Source organism: Falco biarmicus, chromosome 3 (genome assembly GCF_023638135.1).
Source record: "Falco biarmicus isolate bFalBia1 chromosome 3, bFalBia1.pri, whole genome shotgun sequence".
Taxonomy (NCBI): Eukaryota; Metazoa; Chordata; class Aves; order Falconiformes; family Falconidae; genus Falco; species Falco biarmicus.
Genome location: NC_079290.1, coordinates 52,457,565 through 52,473,080, shown reverse-complemented (window position 1 = coordinate 52,473,080; position 15,516 = coordinate 52,457,565). Strand labels below are relative to the sequence as shown.

General features: G+C 42.8%; 1 protein-coding gene across 1 annotated transcript in view; it reads right to left on the bottom strand.

Annotated features, from left to right (window-relative positions):
- Nucleotides 1-15,516, bottom strand: part of KLHL14 (kelch like family member 14) — a 63,572-nt gene that overhangs the window by 13,873 nt on the left and 34,183 nt on the right. The window contains 1 exon segment of the mRNA XM_056332860.1: nt 3,615-3,704. Coding sequence (XP_056188835.1) covers nt 3,615-3,704 — 90 coding nt within the window.

Genomic DNA, 15,516 nt, shown 5'->3' with positions numbered 1-15,516 from the left:
AGGCTTCACAGGCCAGCAGAATAACCCAACTGCATATGTCACAGTTCTATAAATGGTCACTGGGTATTCTACAAGGTGAAAATTTTTGCATCAGACAAGCCTCTGTAGGATTGGCTCGCTTTGCTTGTTTCATTCCACACTTACTTCAGCATGTGTAAACAGACTATCAAGATCGTAAAGAAGAATAATGATACAGCTACAATTTATATTTCTAATAATTTAAGATCATGTTCTACAAGAAAACAGAGAAAGAAACCATGTTGACCACTCTGTCTGGAAGCAAACTCATTCGCTCGCTGTGTTGCAAGTGTGTTCTATATGAGGAGGGTAAAGCAGAAGACTGATGAATAATGCAGCATTTCCCTTCAAATCCAGCGTGGTGCCTAATGAGGACCAAAGCCCTTTATGCTGAGCACCACGCAAACACATCTCAAGACATAGGGTGAGATCCCCATACACTAAGGGCAACTGGTCATTTTACTGCTGGGTTTAGTGAAGCGAGGCTTTGCTTTTGGTCCCTTTTCTGAATTCCTTTAGTCTATACAATTTAGAAAAAGAGGCAGTGAGAGCTATAGATTCAATAAACAGTAAAACAGTAACAGCAGGCATCTAACTGGCCCTACATCTCACTGTTTAAGACATTTATTAACCTATTTCTATTCCAAAAAGCAGGATTTCAAAACAATGTAGGAGGTTTTAATGCTGCCATATTCACTACATCTTTCAGTTGCTAGGCATTTCAGTGGTCATATAACAACTTTTTAATTTTTGTCATACAAACCTTTCATTAGGGGACCTTAGCTTCTTAACAGAACATGTGTCATACACATATTCAGCACAAATACCATGTTATGTGGAGGCTTTTATAGTGCATGGTAGAAAGAGAAGGGTTTAGTGAGCCTAGAGTGGGAAAACAGGATACAAATCTGGTCACTTCACAGGAAGGGAGATGAAATCACACCAGAACAGGCACAAAGAAGAGCTACTATGGAGACAGGAGGAACAGAAAGTTTACCTTATGGCAGGAAACAAAGAACTTGGCTTGTTGCACCTGGGAAAACAAAAGCTGAAAGGGGATAGGAGCACTGCCTGTAATACATCAGAAGAACAAATCTCCAGGGGAAAAACTATTAAGCTAAAGGCCAACTTTGGCATGAGAACAAGGTGATTTAGACAGTCAAAGAATACATTTTACTGGAAATTAGCATAAGGTTTCTAGTCATTTGGAGCCATCGGATTCTGTAACAGCTTTCCAACAGGAGTAGTGGGGGCTAAAATTCCAACTGCTTTTTGAATGTAGCTTAGAAAATTTACAAAATGGGAAAACATGATGCCTGTGATGGCAGAAAAAGGACCTGATGACCTGCTTAAGCTGCCTGGTGTAACTGGTTTGACTCCAGTTTAATTTTGGACTCCAGTTTGAAGGAGAATAGTTTATTATTTTGCCTTGTTCATCAGTCAGGTTACATGTTAGGAAACACCTGTCAGAACATAGGAACTGTGACAAGTGATCAGAAATCAGGATTTGCAAATCAGGACGATGGGACAAAAGGAGGCAGATGCTGCTCTCTGCTCTCTACAGGAATGTCTCTGCAGCCATGCTGACAGGTGAAGGGCTCTGAAGGTTAAGAAGGCTGGTCTTAAATCCATGCCTGTGTTCTTCAACCTGCTCTCATCAGCATTTACTCATGCAGGGATCCCTTGTGACTGGAAAGGCATAGCTACAGAAGGATGTAAAGAAGTGAGAAAAAATGTGTCCCGTGCACCCTAAGTTGTTAGGAAGTCACAGGGGCAGCATGGAGGGCGCATGGGCGCCCCTCAGGGTCCACCCAGCTTCTCAAGAATCCGCCAGTCTGATGGCTAAAGAAATGTGTCGTGCTCCTTCCATGGCCCCCATCTCAAGGGTAATTCTTTCCACTGGAAAAACACCTGGCACATTCTCACTCAAATCAAAAGCCTTGTAATTCTCTGGCAAGACAGTCCCAGCTAGGTCTGTCTGAAGCCCCTCCTGTCTATGAGAACAGCAGACAACGGCCTTTACATAAATTCAAGCAGGTACATGTGAGCAGCTCTCATGTAGCTGCACATTTAGAGATCAGTTCCAAGAAAGAACTAGCCCAGGAATAGCACTGGGTGTAGTTTATGATTTCAGGTCTGCTTTTTGTGACAAGTAAGATCCATTTCTCTCGCAGTAAATTTGTAAAGAGATCAGTATCAGCAATGCTCCTACCTCTTTTATTCCTACTATCTTCTCTACAGAAAAATTGCCACCCTAGTATGCACATAACAAGGAAGATGTCAGATGTCTTCAGCAACATCTTCAGCTCAGGAGTTGATCTAGGTGACCTCAGACCTAGGCACCATCCACCTGACATATAGTTGTGCTCAACTCCTGTTGCATATGCAGTGTATGTGCCCCTTCTAACATCTCTGCATGAGGTAACGTCTCACCTTGAGACCCAGTTTCCACATCTCTACGTTATGGGTAATCATACTTCTTTTATCCTTCATGTGACATGTCCATTTAACTACAAACTGTCTAAAACAAAGTCTGCCTCTTATTATACATATGCCTACCACCAAGCACAAGGGGCCCTCCGTTGTTAGATGTGGCTGATGGTCCTAATAATAATAGTCAATAATGACACCACACTACCTCCTGTTTAATATAAAGGAGATTCAACAACAGAAGTAAGGGGCTCTTCCCCCAAGACATTTAGTGATATTTTTAAGTACACCGGAAATATGCTTATAGGGTGGACTGGATTGTTTGTCTCAGGTTTTAGGAAGTGAACAGATGTAACAATTTTCTATAATTTGGTTTAGTGCAGATGCTGAAATGGGGCATTCACAATAAAATATATGCAGTATATGTAATTTCAGCTGGATCCTCTGGTGTTTTAAAGTAAAAATGTGTACCTGCAAGCTGTTTTATGGTTTCTCAGTCATAATTATCTCTGTTACACAGACTGCTACAACTACAACTCTTTCTTTGTGTGCAAGCTTTTTAACAATGTCTTGACAATTTTGTGAATTTTGCAAGGCATGGTATTCTCCTTTTGCTTTGCTCAGAAGCCTGTTAAATTGTTTAATTTCTCTTTGCGGTAAATTTATGAAGTAATCAAATCAAAGAAGGTAGCAGCAGATAATCTGTATGAGAAGCTCTTGCACAAGACTAAAAAAAGGACCAGTTTAAGAATCTCAGAGACTAGATAATTAAAACATTAACAACTTTAGCTGCGAGTATCTTGTTTGACAATAGAAAAGAAGCATTCATCTACTGCAATTGCATTATTATATTATGACTGGAAGGAGACTGGAAATGAAGGTTAAAATTCTTAACAGCTGCTGCCTGGTGCATGCACTTGAAAGAGTCTTTTCTGCTGCCTGTGGCATTTCTCAAGGGATGTGGGAGCTGATGAATGACGGAAGTGCTAATGCTAAAGTACCAGATATTTATTACACCAATATCTAAAAGTAGCCTTTGCTAGCTTCAACAATTAGGCTGAGGGTCCTCAAAATCCCTAGCTAATGACTACATCAGCTGACCTGATGGATGGACACAGACACAGGAAGGCAGATGCTGCTTGTGTCTCTTAATAGTCTATACATACCATTAGGGTTCCATTGGTCTTCTCCTCCCAGCACAAACAAGAAGTTTTCCACTTCCACGACACAGTGATGGGCACTGTTATATGGCATAACTGTAAGTAAAGCAAGAATTCTTTGTCAGCTCAGAGCACTGATTCCATCAAATACTTCCAAAGGTACAAAATACAACATTGAGATTACATCTGTATAAAATAATAGGGGAATGCATCACCCCAAGCATGTATGTCCACTGACTTAGCAGCAGAAAAAGCCACTAATCAGTAATCTTACACTATTCAATCTTGCAAATTATGAAGGAAAAAAGCTGGAATTCTCTCTGGACCTTCAGCGCCCCCTCCCCCCCAGCCCAAGTGCCATATATGCTGCTCTAAAACCAACTTGTAAAAAGGGGAAGTTGCCTGATATTTCCCTGAAAATAAGCAGATGCTAAGAATCCTGGTATGCTAGGAAACATTAAAAAAACCTCAGCCCAGCTTTGTTCTGCTGGTAATGTTTCCACAAGAAGAGTCAGTATGTTCAGTAGCTTTCTATTACACAGCAATGAACAAGCTGCATTTCCATACAGTTTTAAGTTTTTAAATTAAGGTCCTGCTGATTTAATGCCTTTTCCAAATGTATACGCTTAATTTCCTGTACAATGTCATTAGCAGCACAATCACACATTTTCTATTCATCTAATCAGGAAGCCCTTTGTTAACAAAGATCAAAACTGTGGCATTAGGTTTGCAATATCCCTTTTTTTTTGGAGGCGTCGCAATTACTATGGACCAACTACAGTTGCAATAATCTATTTTTTAAATTTACCTTTTCCACTGCAAATGCTAAGACACAAAAATAAGGACTTATATATACATAACATGCCTATATTATTGCAGTGTGCCATACAGCACTATTGTGATAGGTAAATGTTAACTTACATAGCATTAGTTATCGTACCACATAGAGTAGTTTTGGCCCAATGACACCAGTAGGAAAAATGATGTCCTTGTTCAGCTCATCATATGGGCACCTTAAATCTAGGTGAGGACAAATGGGGAGGTGATGTGCATGTACAGGCAGGGAACTTATTGCTTGACACGGATCAACAGAGCACTTAGGAAACCAGTGCAGTGGGAAATCAATATGACTCAGGGCCAGCTCTTACTTTGTGCTCTTTTGCCAATGCCAAAAAAAAAAAAAAAAAAAAAAAGCAGCCTATCTCACACTTGGATTATTTTGGGTGATATATCTCTCATTTCATTTGTTTTATTATCTTTTATTTTTCTCAGAATGCAGTTGTGCAGTATAGCATATGCAAATAATAATAAGAAGAAATATGCACAGCTTTGTTATTTAGGACACATTTTCTTAAAGATCAAGTGGGCTCATTTAAGCTTCTCACTAAAGTTTTTGCCAAGGCAATGATGAATAAGTAAGGTACGTTTTTAGTTTCTAGTAAAGGTTGAATATCATTTCCATAGTCTGTGGTCTTACAAGTCATGTAGAGTGAAGCAGTTCTTAAATTGAGCAGCCAAGTACAGTGAAAGTTCATTAATTAAAGTTATTTGCTACTAGTATACTTTAGATAACTGAGAAGTAATCCTATACCAGGCACTGCATAAGATTTTATACTACCTAGATATTCCTACACTGGGATGAGATAATGAAAAAGATTTTTGTTATCTTCTTAGCCCCCATATCATATTTATCTCATTCTTTAAGCTCAAGACATTTTCCTATTTTAAAATCTTCTTTCTCATAATGCCAGCACCTTCCTTGATTTTGTGGATGCTTGTACTACATAATGAATTTGGATCTCCCATGGGAAATTTTCTTAGATGCTTTTTGGGACCCCTCCTCTCAAGAAGAAACTCCTCAGGATCATTCTGGAGGGGCTTCAATCCTTACCTAATCCAATGCTCTGTGTTAGGGTTCCATATTAGGTCCAAGCCAGTGGTTGTACCCTCAACCAGGCTCTTCTGTTGGTCAGTCGGAGGAGATCTAGTGTTTACCAAAACAAATGGCTGCAGACAGCACACATGCTTATTTTTCACATTGTTTCTATTTTTGCAAAGGCTGTTGTTTATTTATCCTCCATATTGACACAAACAGGGCCAGTAGAGGAAGAAATTATATTTTAAGCTTTTCTGCTGTTCCTATGCATATAAACTATGCAATAAGACTACCACACTTATGATGGTAATTAAACCTTGAAAACTAAGGCCTTAATCCTGGCTCCTACTTAACTTGATGGCAACATTCCCACTGATATGGGACTGGGCCCAAATGACCCAAACTACCACCAGTAACCCACAGGAAAGCTAAAGGGAAGCTTGCCTTGGAAAGGAGGCTGGGTTTGGGGCTTAAGAAGGAAAGGTGATTGCGATAAAACACTGCAAACCATTACTATAATCTTTGTTTCTCACAGAGCTTTGGGGAAAACTCTGTTCTTGGTCTCATGAATCTGCCCAGGGGGCTGGAGGGGGCTGGACAAAACAGGGAGGGTGCAGCAACACTGTGGACATCTAGTAAGAAGGGACTTTTGGCATCAAAATTGTGAAACAGCCAGCATCACAGTCAATCTTGCCGACTGTTTTTAGGGTCCCTCAGAATCATGAGTTATACACAGAGATCAAAACAACAGGAATGAACAGGTTTTGGTTTTTTTACCACCATAAAATGCCCCTTAAAAGCATCAGAAAACATGATGTGAACTGTAATTCCTTTCAAACACACAACTATATAGGACCTAACTTTTCGTAGATACAGTCAAAATTACACGGCAACGAGCATGCTAAATTTAGCCTCTAGTAGGAACAATCTTCTCAAACTCACTGGGCCTGTCAGGGTGTAACAGGAAGAATTTGGCCCATCACACAGTCTGGCCAGGCTGCTGCTTCCATTAATTTTATACGAGCCTTTGTCTGCTGTTTTGCTTTAATAATGTGAAAATCCCATCTTCTCTTTTTCGATTTCAACTCAGTGGAACACATGCCTGCCCCGCAAAAAGGGTATTTGAAGAGAAGTTTGTACGCCACGCTCAAACACAGCCCGGTGTGAGTTTTTAGCGTGTCAGTCAGTGAGTTAGAGGGAAAGGGTAAGGAGAAGCTAATCAGGATGAAATGAGATTAAAGGCTGTCTAATTTTACAGCAACTGTGATCCATCAGCCACTGTGAAAGTGACAGTGGAAATGAATGATGGAGACAGACAGGTGGGGCTGTACATTTCACTGATTTATCCTCAAATGCACTGGGCCTTATTTTATTGAGTGAACATGACCGCATTTATCATGACTGTCATCTAAACCCACTTCCCTCCATTTAAAAAGGTCACTTTACTAGGAGGGAGTAGGATAGAGGCACTTTCAAAACAGATTTAAAATTTAATAACACATGTTTATAAAACCCTGTGCAAGAATTCTCAACTTTATTAAAGATCAATTTAAAAGGAAGGAGAAAAGATTATTAAAAAGAGAAGATGAAAAACAGCCATGGTCATCTGAGAAACACGCTTAGCTACCAAGGTGATAGGTGCCAGAGAATTACGTGAGACAGACATATAAATAGATTAGCTGGAGTGGGCAGAAACCACCTCTTCTGGGCCCCTGCCCCTCACACACACTTCGCAAAGCTCGGGAGGCCCGCAGTTAACAAACCTGTGCTTCCCTGGACCAAGAGCACAAACGAATCCAAGCAGCCCTACAGAAGGCAACCACCCCACCAGCCCCCTTCCCATGCCATTTATGCATGATTGGCAGCAGACCCTCAGTAAGGTGGGAGGCAATTTCTCAGGTACAGATACGTAACATGCAGAGCTTTCTAGGTGAAAACTGAATGGGTGATTTATTCTTGAGAATGATCTGGAAAGCAGCGGAGTCCAAGACTGCAGCGGTGTTTGCTACGAAATACTTCACTACACAAAATCAGTGACATTGTGCAGGAGGTGACACTCATGGACATTCTTCAGATGCAGACGCGGGTGGAAGACACAGCAGCACTCTGCACACCACCATACCTGCTGCAGGCAAAAACTCCTCTCATATGCCAAACCTTACTTGCTGAAAGGCACCTGATAATGTTCTGGGACCTACTTGCAAAAACAGAGCCTATGGCTTATAGCCAAATGCTCATGAAACCAAACACTCACAACCATAACACCTATGAGGTCAGCTAGATGCAATGATACTCCAAAGGCACCTCTAACTTTTGTATGGGGGTGACAGCGACACACCTCACTCACCTAACACATTAACGTGTGCTGTTTATTTTGCTTAGTTTCTGCCAACAACTGTGCATTTAGGAAACAGCATCTGGTTGTTCTCCATACATTAATCAAGGGGTCATCATTTCCTCATTCTTCTTACACCTTCCCCTGTCTATCGCCACTTCAACAGTAACTAGCAGGAAAGAAAGAGGAACAGGAATGGAATTTCTCAGGACAGGAGGAGGGATGAGTTCTGGTCCCAGGAGATCTGAAAGCTGATACAGCCCATAGCCATTCCCCTGCTCTGCTAAAAACTCCTTTCACAAACGGCATTTGATTCTTCTATTCAAAATTTAAAAAAACCATGTAAAACCCTCATAGATTTTTCACTGCCCTGAACCGTTCAGCTGCTTGGGATACAGGAGGTACTGTGAGGAAAGCCAAGAAATCTCTTCCTCAGCTACTGCACAGCTTGAGCATAGCCCCATCAAAACTCAGTACACACCAAGAAGTCAAGCTTATCATCTCTAATGACCTGTGCAGATGACGCAAGAGAAGAGTGTGTTTCCAGAACCAGGACGTCATTATCAGAGGACATATGGAGTCAATAACGACCTTCCACAATATTAACAGCCTAACCTGTTGGCTACATAATATTCAACTGCTGCTACTTGAAAACTGGTTATTTCCAGAGCTCTCCAGAGGGCAGAGTAATATGAGAAGATGTCTCTTTCCATACAGAAAGCACCTACAAACTCACTTTAGGGGACTCTGATTTTGCTCATGGCAGAGATACAATACTAATTTCTTTCCCAGCCCCCTCTGCAAAAGGCTGGGCAGACCACAGCTGGTCCAATTATTTCTTGAGTATCAGATACTATTCACCTTTCTTTGGTTCATACATCATGTTCAGGAAGGCTATGCATTTATTACTGAACGCTACTTGTTATTTCTCACCCAGGAGGTTATATAAATAAACACTAGGATTCCTCTGTGAATTGTTCACTTAGATTGTTTGTTATTTAATAACCGTGGGGAAAGACTGACCACAGTTTAAGTACGGAATTCTAGCCTCAGTGAACATGGTGGGAGTTTTGCCATTGACTTCAAAGGCATCAGGTTTTCACCCACTGGTATTTTCTGCTCAAAAGGTAATGAAACAAAGTTAAAAAAGGAGACATCAACAGGAGATGGCAAATACCTCTATTAACATTCCTGAGGCCAAACTGTACCCTGTCAACCTCAAATTCAAGCAAATACATGTGTAGTACTTTTTCTAGCAACACACCAATGCCAATCTTGAGTCTGAGCTCAGCTCAGTGGAGGAAGCCTGGAACAATCCAACAGCAGTCACCATAAGCAGAAAATCCTAAGATAAAGCACTGTGCCTCAAAGTCACCTTTGAGAGCAAATAATTGTTATAGCTCTGGTCCAGCTGCACCACAGAGAACTCCATCAGCTCAGCCAGAAACTTCACAACCTCTTCATCCCCCTGCCAGTTTTGTGGCAACTCCATTCAATCCATCACAGGTAGGATGGGCACAGGATATCTGAGTTCATCTAGGACACAGTCACTACTTCACCTGAGGCTGCAGGTAAGCAAAAGCAAAATGCCACCCCAAACGTATCCTCTAGTCAAGATAACATAAGCACCAAGAAAGAGGTGAGATGAAAGTCCTTGGAATCATTCGTAACACAGTGAATGACATTTCATAAAATTATTTCAAATTAATGAAGACATTTCACATTATGAAGATATTCCTTATTAATGAAAATATTATTTTTTTTAATTCAAATGTCAGGAGTTACTCTTTTGATACATTCTCTGGAATAACACCAGCCAGGCTTTTTCAGCAGGATCATCAGTTTAATTGTTTTAATGGGCTACATTTTTCATATGTGAGCATCTAACATAAGACACTTAAACTCATGCTGACACACCACATCAGGCAAACAACATCAGGAATATCTGGCATGCTCAGCTCCCCCCTGAATTAAATTGTTTTGAAGTTACTTGGATGCAAGTTCTGAGTACAGACCTGCCTGCTTCTATGGGTGAAATTCACCCTTATGGCAGATCGTTCTATTGGTTTTCAGGCAACACATACATTTGGCTGCTTGCAAGAACAAATTTTACCCATATATTTTCAAAGCTGCAAGCACCTATTTGGATTTCATTTGAACAATAAAATAAAGCTGCCTACTCAGATCAACAGTGTCTAAATAAAGTAGGAAAATACTGCACTCTCACCTTAAAAGGTGATGTTCTTTTACCAAAATCCTGGCACAATCCTCCCCATGCAGTGTATAGCAAAGTGACGCACACCCTGCTGTGCTCCCCCTGCCACTTTCCCTATGGAAATGACTGTGTGCGGCTGAACGGCCCATATAGCAACTGAGAAGCACATGTAACAATACACCAAATGTCTTGGCATGACGCGGAGCAGGGGGATGTAATGCACGATCTTGTGGGAAGGTTCAAAGCGATAATTCATCTTGTTCTGTTACCCCCTACTTACCTGACAACCTGCTGAAGGCTGCCCCCAGCCACCCAGATGCCCCACTGACTCCCACAGACCATTTATCAGGAGACACTTACTGTCCACCATCGTGAGTTATGCACTGTTACCTCAATGATGGTTGCTCCCCAGTAGAATGTGCTGTGTACCTACTCAGGCCTGGATTTATGATCTCTAAAGTAGAACCCAACATATATTACTGGGGAATGACATCTCATCACATCTAACAGTCGCATGATGAAACATTCATGTGTGACATTTCGCACAACAAAATCTCCTCATGGAGGAAGTGATGAGTAGTCCCCGATGGGAGAAAATCACAGCAGAGTTGCCAGAAAGCTCCAGAAAGAAATACTGTTTTGTCCCACTGGAGGCTTTCAGATCCTCCAAGATGTCAACACAAGGACATGCATTCCCTTTTCTAACAGTGCCACAGGACAGAAGACCCCGACCAGGAGGGGTTTGTTAACACCCAACTGCTTGTGACCAGTTGCGTCCATTTGTGGCTCAATTTCTACCTGACCTTGAGATGCATGCATTTTCCTGGTCTTCTCTGAAGGTAACCTTCCAAGCTCAGGACAACCACAACCACTCCTTCCATTTTCCTGGCTGGATTCTGTTGGTGTTGCTCAGGGACCCATGTTTTTAAAAGAATTCGTCACATGCAGCAAGATCTTACTTGGCCCCCACTACCCCAAAAGTTGAATCTTTCACTATTTTCTCTCCTGGTCTCAGTACTTCCTATCCTGCTCTCCACTCTAAAACAATGTATTATTTTAGAGCCACCAAAAGTTTCTTTTCCCCCACTAAGTCTTGAAGTTATTCCAGGAGAAGAAGAAAAACATGATTTTCCATTTCCAAAACTCTACATGGAGGAGGAATGTGCCCATATTTCACCATATTAAAACAGCTGTTTCAATACACTTAAGTTCACTCATAACAGATAAATTGAAACCTTCACTGCTATGGATTTTAGGATTTTCCCTTTTAAATACTTCAGTATTCACAAACGAAAGATTTTGTATATAAGAGCATCCAGCACATACCTAAAACACTAGATATAAAGCAGAAGAGGGTAGAAGGTTCTGCCCAATGCTTACCACCAGGAAACAAGCTCAAAAAATGTTTCATTTCCCAGAAGGTATATACCTTGTACAGGTATCTGAAGAAGAGTCTGAAACTCTAACATGCCTAACTTCCAGCATGCCCAGGCACAGCATGCAGAAGCAGAAATGTCCATGTAGCATTATGTTAATGTACCTGAGCTGCCTAAAGGAAGCTCAGGAGTCCCTGCCAGTGACCACCAAGGTGGCTCTGAGTGAATTGTTAATGGACAGGCCACTGACAACGTACTGCCAGGGTGCTGAGGACACCAACAGGACCCAACGGCCCTGACTGGCCTGAAGTCTCCGCCAACACCACTCGCCCACAGGCACAGGAGCCCCATTTCAGCTCAAGCCTAGGTACCCAGACCTGGCCTGGAGGGACTCCACGTAGGTACGCTGTAGCGCGTCTCAAGTCCTGTCTTTGGCCTCATCTCCTGGATGGACTCTGGATGCATGTTGACGTCTGTTCTCATGGAGCCACCAGCCCCACCACGCCCTGATACACACCCGTAAGTAGGAATGTTGCTGTCTGAGTGAGGACTGCAGCCCAGACTGTACCCCCGTTCTGCACATCCCCACCAGCACCCTGCGCAAAAAAGGCACTTGAAGATGTCCTAGCAGAGCTTAACGTTCTCATCACCACCACCGTGATCACTGCAAGTACCAGGAGAAGACTGTCCTACTGTTGACACTTTTTCCATGACAGACAGAATTAAACACAATTTATAGTATTTGTTTTGTTCAGGATGGACAATAAGACCCCGTTCTAAAATGTACTAACCACTAGGTAGACAAATACAAAGGGAAACACAGGAATCAATCCACGTAAATTAGGTAATACCAAAGACTGGTTTCTCCAACAGAAACCAGGCAGCAATGCAGCTTTCCTAGACTTCTCCTCACAGGTGGGCTCCCAAGGAAGGGAAAAATGGCAGGCCCACAGAACATTTTCAAATTCAGGGAAGGAAATATGACCTGGGCAGCAAGACCACATACCTAGGTAAAATTGACACAGATCACTCACTTTGTAAATCTATACTCTCAGAAGATGAAATGAGAATGTATATCTGAAAAAAAAATATCCATTAATAGATTTGGATTAAATTTATGTTAATTTTCTTCTGTTTTCTATAATAACACAACTGCTCACTATTTTCAGAAAAACTGTTATGAAAAATGTGTTGTGATGCTTAATCACAACAATGAGAAAAAATCATTCTATATAAGCACTCATATCAGAAATTTTTTTCTCTCTCCTCAAAAACTTTTTGGGGATTTAGAAAGCATCCAGTCAGAAAACAGAAGCAAAACTATGTTTCTCAAAACTGAATACCAAGCTGAGTATCACAGCACAAGCAGCTGCTACTTAAATCAAGTGGTGTCAAAACTCATGGGCTAAACCATGTTCACACAGAATCACAAATAATTCACAAATCACACACTAGTGCGTGGTCATGGACTGCTGACAAACAGGATAAAAGGTCAGGTTAATTTAAATCACTGGCCATGCTGGGACTGCAGGATTTGACACGTACACTAGAGTAAATTAAAGTTGTTGGGATCAATCCCAAATACTTAAAATATACTTAACTAAGTATCCTCGTTTGGCTTATATTTTTGTTGAAGAAGTTAATTTTGCAAACAGTAGCGTTCACAAAAGTATCATTTTCAGTTAGGTAGGTGGAGGGAAGCGAGGACCAAGACACAGGGACTCTATGAACAAAACTGGGACTCACTGTGCTAGTAACCGTGGCTTGGACCAGGTTCTGGTGGAGACTGAATTCAATACGGGAATGAAACTGAAACAAACATACAGAGATGAGTTGGATCAGGTCAGGTCAGAGGGGGCAAGGCAGAAAGAACCAGGACTTGAGGAAGAGAGAGCAAAATCTGCAAGCACAATAGCACATACTGATCCACAGCCCCAAGTCCTGCACTCCTCACACTCTGCTGTCAGCACATCTGGGTGGAAATTTGGGCTGTTTACACCCCCTGGTTCCCAGGACACACAGCCTCCACTGCCACCAGCAACCACCTGAATTCAAAAGGCAGGGATGTGTATGGCAGACCTACAAAGCCAGCCTACATGACGCACCGTTTCTCAGCATACCTTGAAAGGTATGCTGAGGAGATGTGGGGCATTCAGAACTTATGGACTGCCATTACGAGAGACTGCAGTGCACGTCTCCTCTGGCACCTCGCTGTTTATGTTGGTATGGCCCTTAACACAGTACCTGTGATACTTCCCAACTGCTGAAGGTTCAGTCCGTGAACTGAAGGTTCAGTCCCATGAACAGCAGAGGCCTGGCCTGCAGAAGTGGCCACTGCAAGAAACATTTCTGCCCTTTCTTGTCCCAGGTCCCATCACTCCCTGTGATGGCTGATGGACACATGTAGCCAAGCAATAAACAGGCGAGAAACCACACTATTTTTTTAAGGCGCATTGAATTTAACCCAGATCTGTTCCCCACTAAGCTTCCCTGCCTCGCCTCACAAATGGGAATGAGCAGAAAAGCCAGGCCATGAGAAGAAGGGAAGGACTGATGTATCAGCAGCAGCACCAGCTGGCATCAGCTTCTCGTGACTGTGAAACTACCACCTCTGCACACGATACCAAAACATTTAAATGGGTCTAACCCAGTGTTGCTGTGGCCCTGTTCCTCTCACAGCCCGTGCAATCCAGGCCCCTCTTCATGCTACCACAGTCTGTCCTCAGCACCCCTCAGTGAGCCCTTTCAAAGCAATAATCTGGTGGAAAAATAACCCAGAAAACGAGTACATTTTCATTTTGGTTTAATGCCCTGAGCAGGCTCACCCAGAAGTCAAACAAGTTCCAGGGCTGCCGTGAAGGAGGAGACAAGACCATGAGATGTGGTTTGGGTAGAAAGGAACTTGAAACAACAGCAACAGCTTCACCTACCTTACAGCCACAACCCCTGCACAGGGGATGAAGCCACCCTATGAGTAAAGCAGGTAACAGTGAACGAGACATCTGACTGTGAGAGGTTGCTCTACCTCTGGAAGGTGTGTAGGGAGAGTCTGGGGGCTGCAGGAGCAGATGGGATTCCTCACAGTTAAGGCAGCTGTGCCCTGAGGTGGAGGATGGAATCCTGTCCCTGCCTTTGCTGCATGATGTTGCTGTGGTGCTAGACAAGTCTCTTAAGCTAATTTTTTCCACAGCTACCCACTTCCCCTGTTCTGAGAACACTAATTACGTGTGCTTCATTTTCAGAGAGCCTGATCTGATCCCTGTGTCTGATACGCAGCAGCGCCCCATGTTCACTGCTGTAACTGAAGTAGGTGCGAGAAGCAGTCTGGAAAGCACAGTCTGAGGGGCCTTGAAATGGGTACCCCAAAATAAAGGATACCTTTGACTTTAACCTCACTGCACTTCTGTTCCTCACCTGCAAAACGGAAACAATGACAGCCTATGCTCCTCACAAAGAGGATGGTGCAAAAATACCACAACGGATGCCAGTAAAGCAGTTGTCCCCTGTTGTTGTGAAGCCTGTGAAGGGAACCTTGTGGAAAACTTCTGTCTTCAGAAGATTTCAGTAATGTGTGACAGACAGGATCTACTCGCTGAACAACAGAAGACATACTGCAAGCAGAAATTCAGCACGGTCCCTTCTGTGCACTGACATGTGACAAAGAATAGTGTGTGGTATCATTAGAGATTGCATCTTAATGCTTATGCAAACAGAGGCCAAATTAAGGTTGCAGAAGCAGCTTAATTCTCGTACTTCCTAACTCTGGAGGGCTTGGTATTGCTGTCTGTCTAACGCTCTTCTCAAGCCTGGTGCAAGCCCCTTGGGGGTGATCCACCCCAGGTCTGACAGGCAGCTAACGCCTGCCTACCCTGCAGCTGCTTCAGCATCCCTGAATCACCCAGGTAGGTGCTGTGGAGTCCGAAAGCCCACGGCAGGAGTTGCAGGAGCCCTCCTCCTCCTCCTCCTCCTCCTCCTCCTCCTCCTGCCGCATTTCCTTCTCGCCGGCAGTTCGAGGCTGAGCCACTAGATGGGGTGCGGTGTGCTCGGCTCCCCCCTCCCCGGTAGAGGCATTTCAATCATCTTTTGGCTTCGGGTTTTGCAGCCAA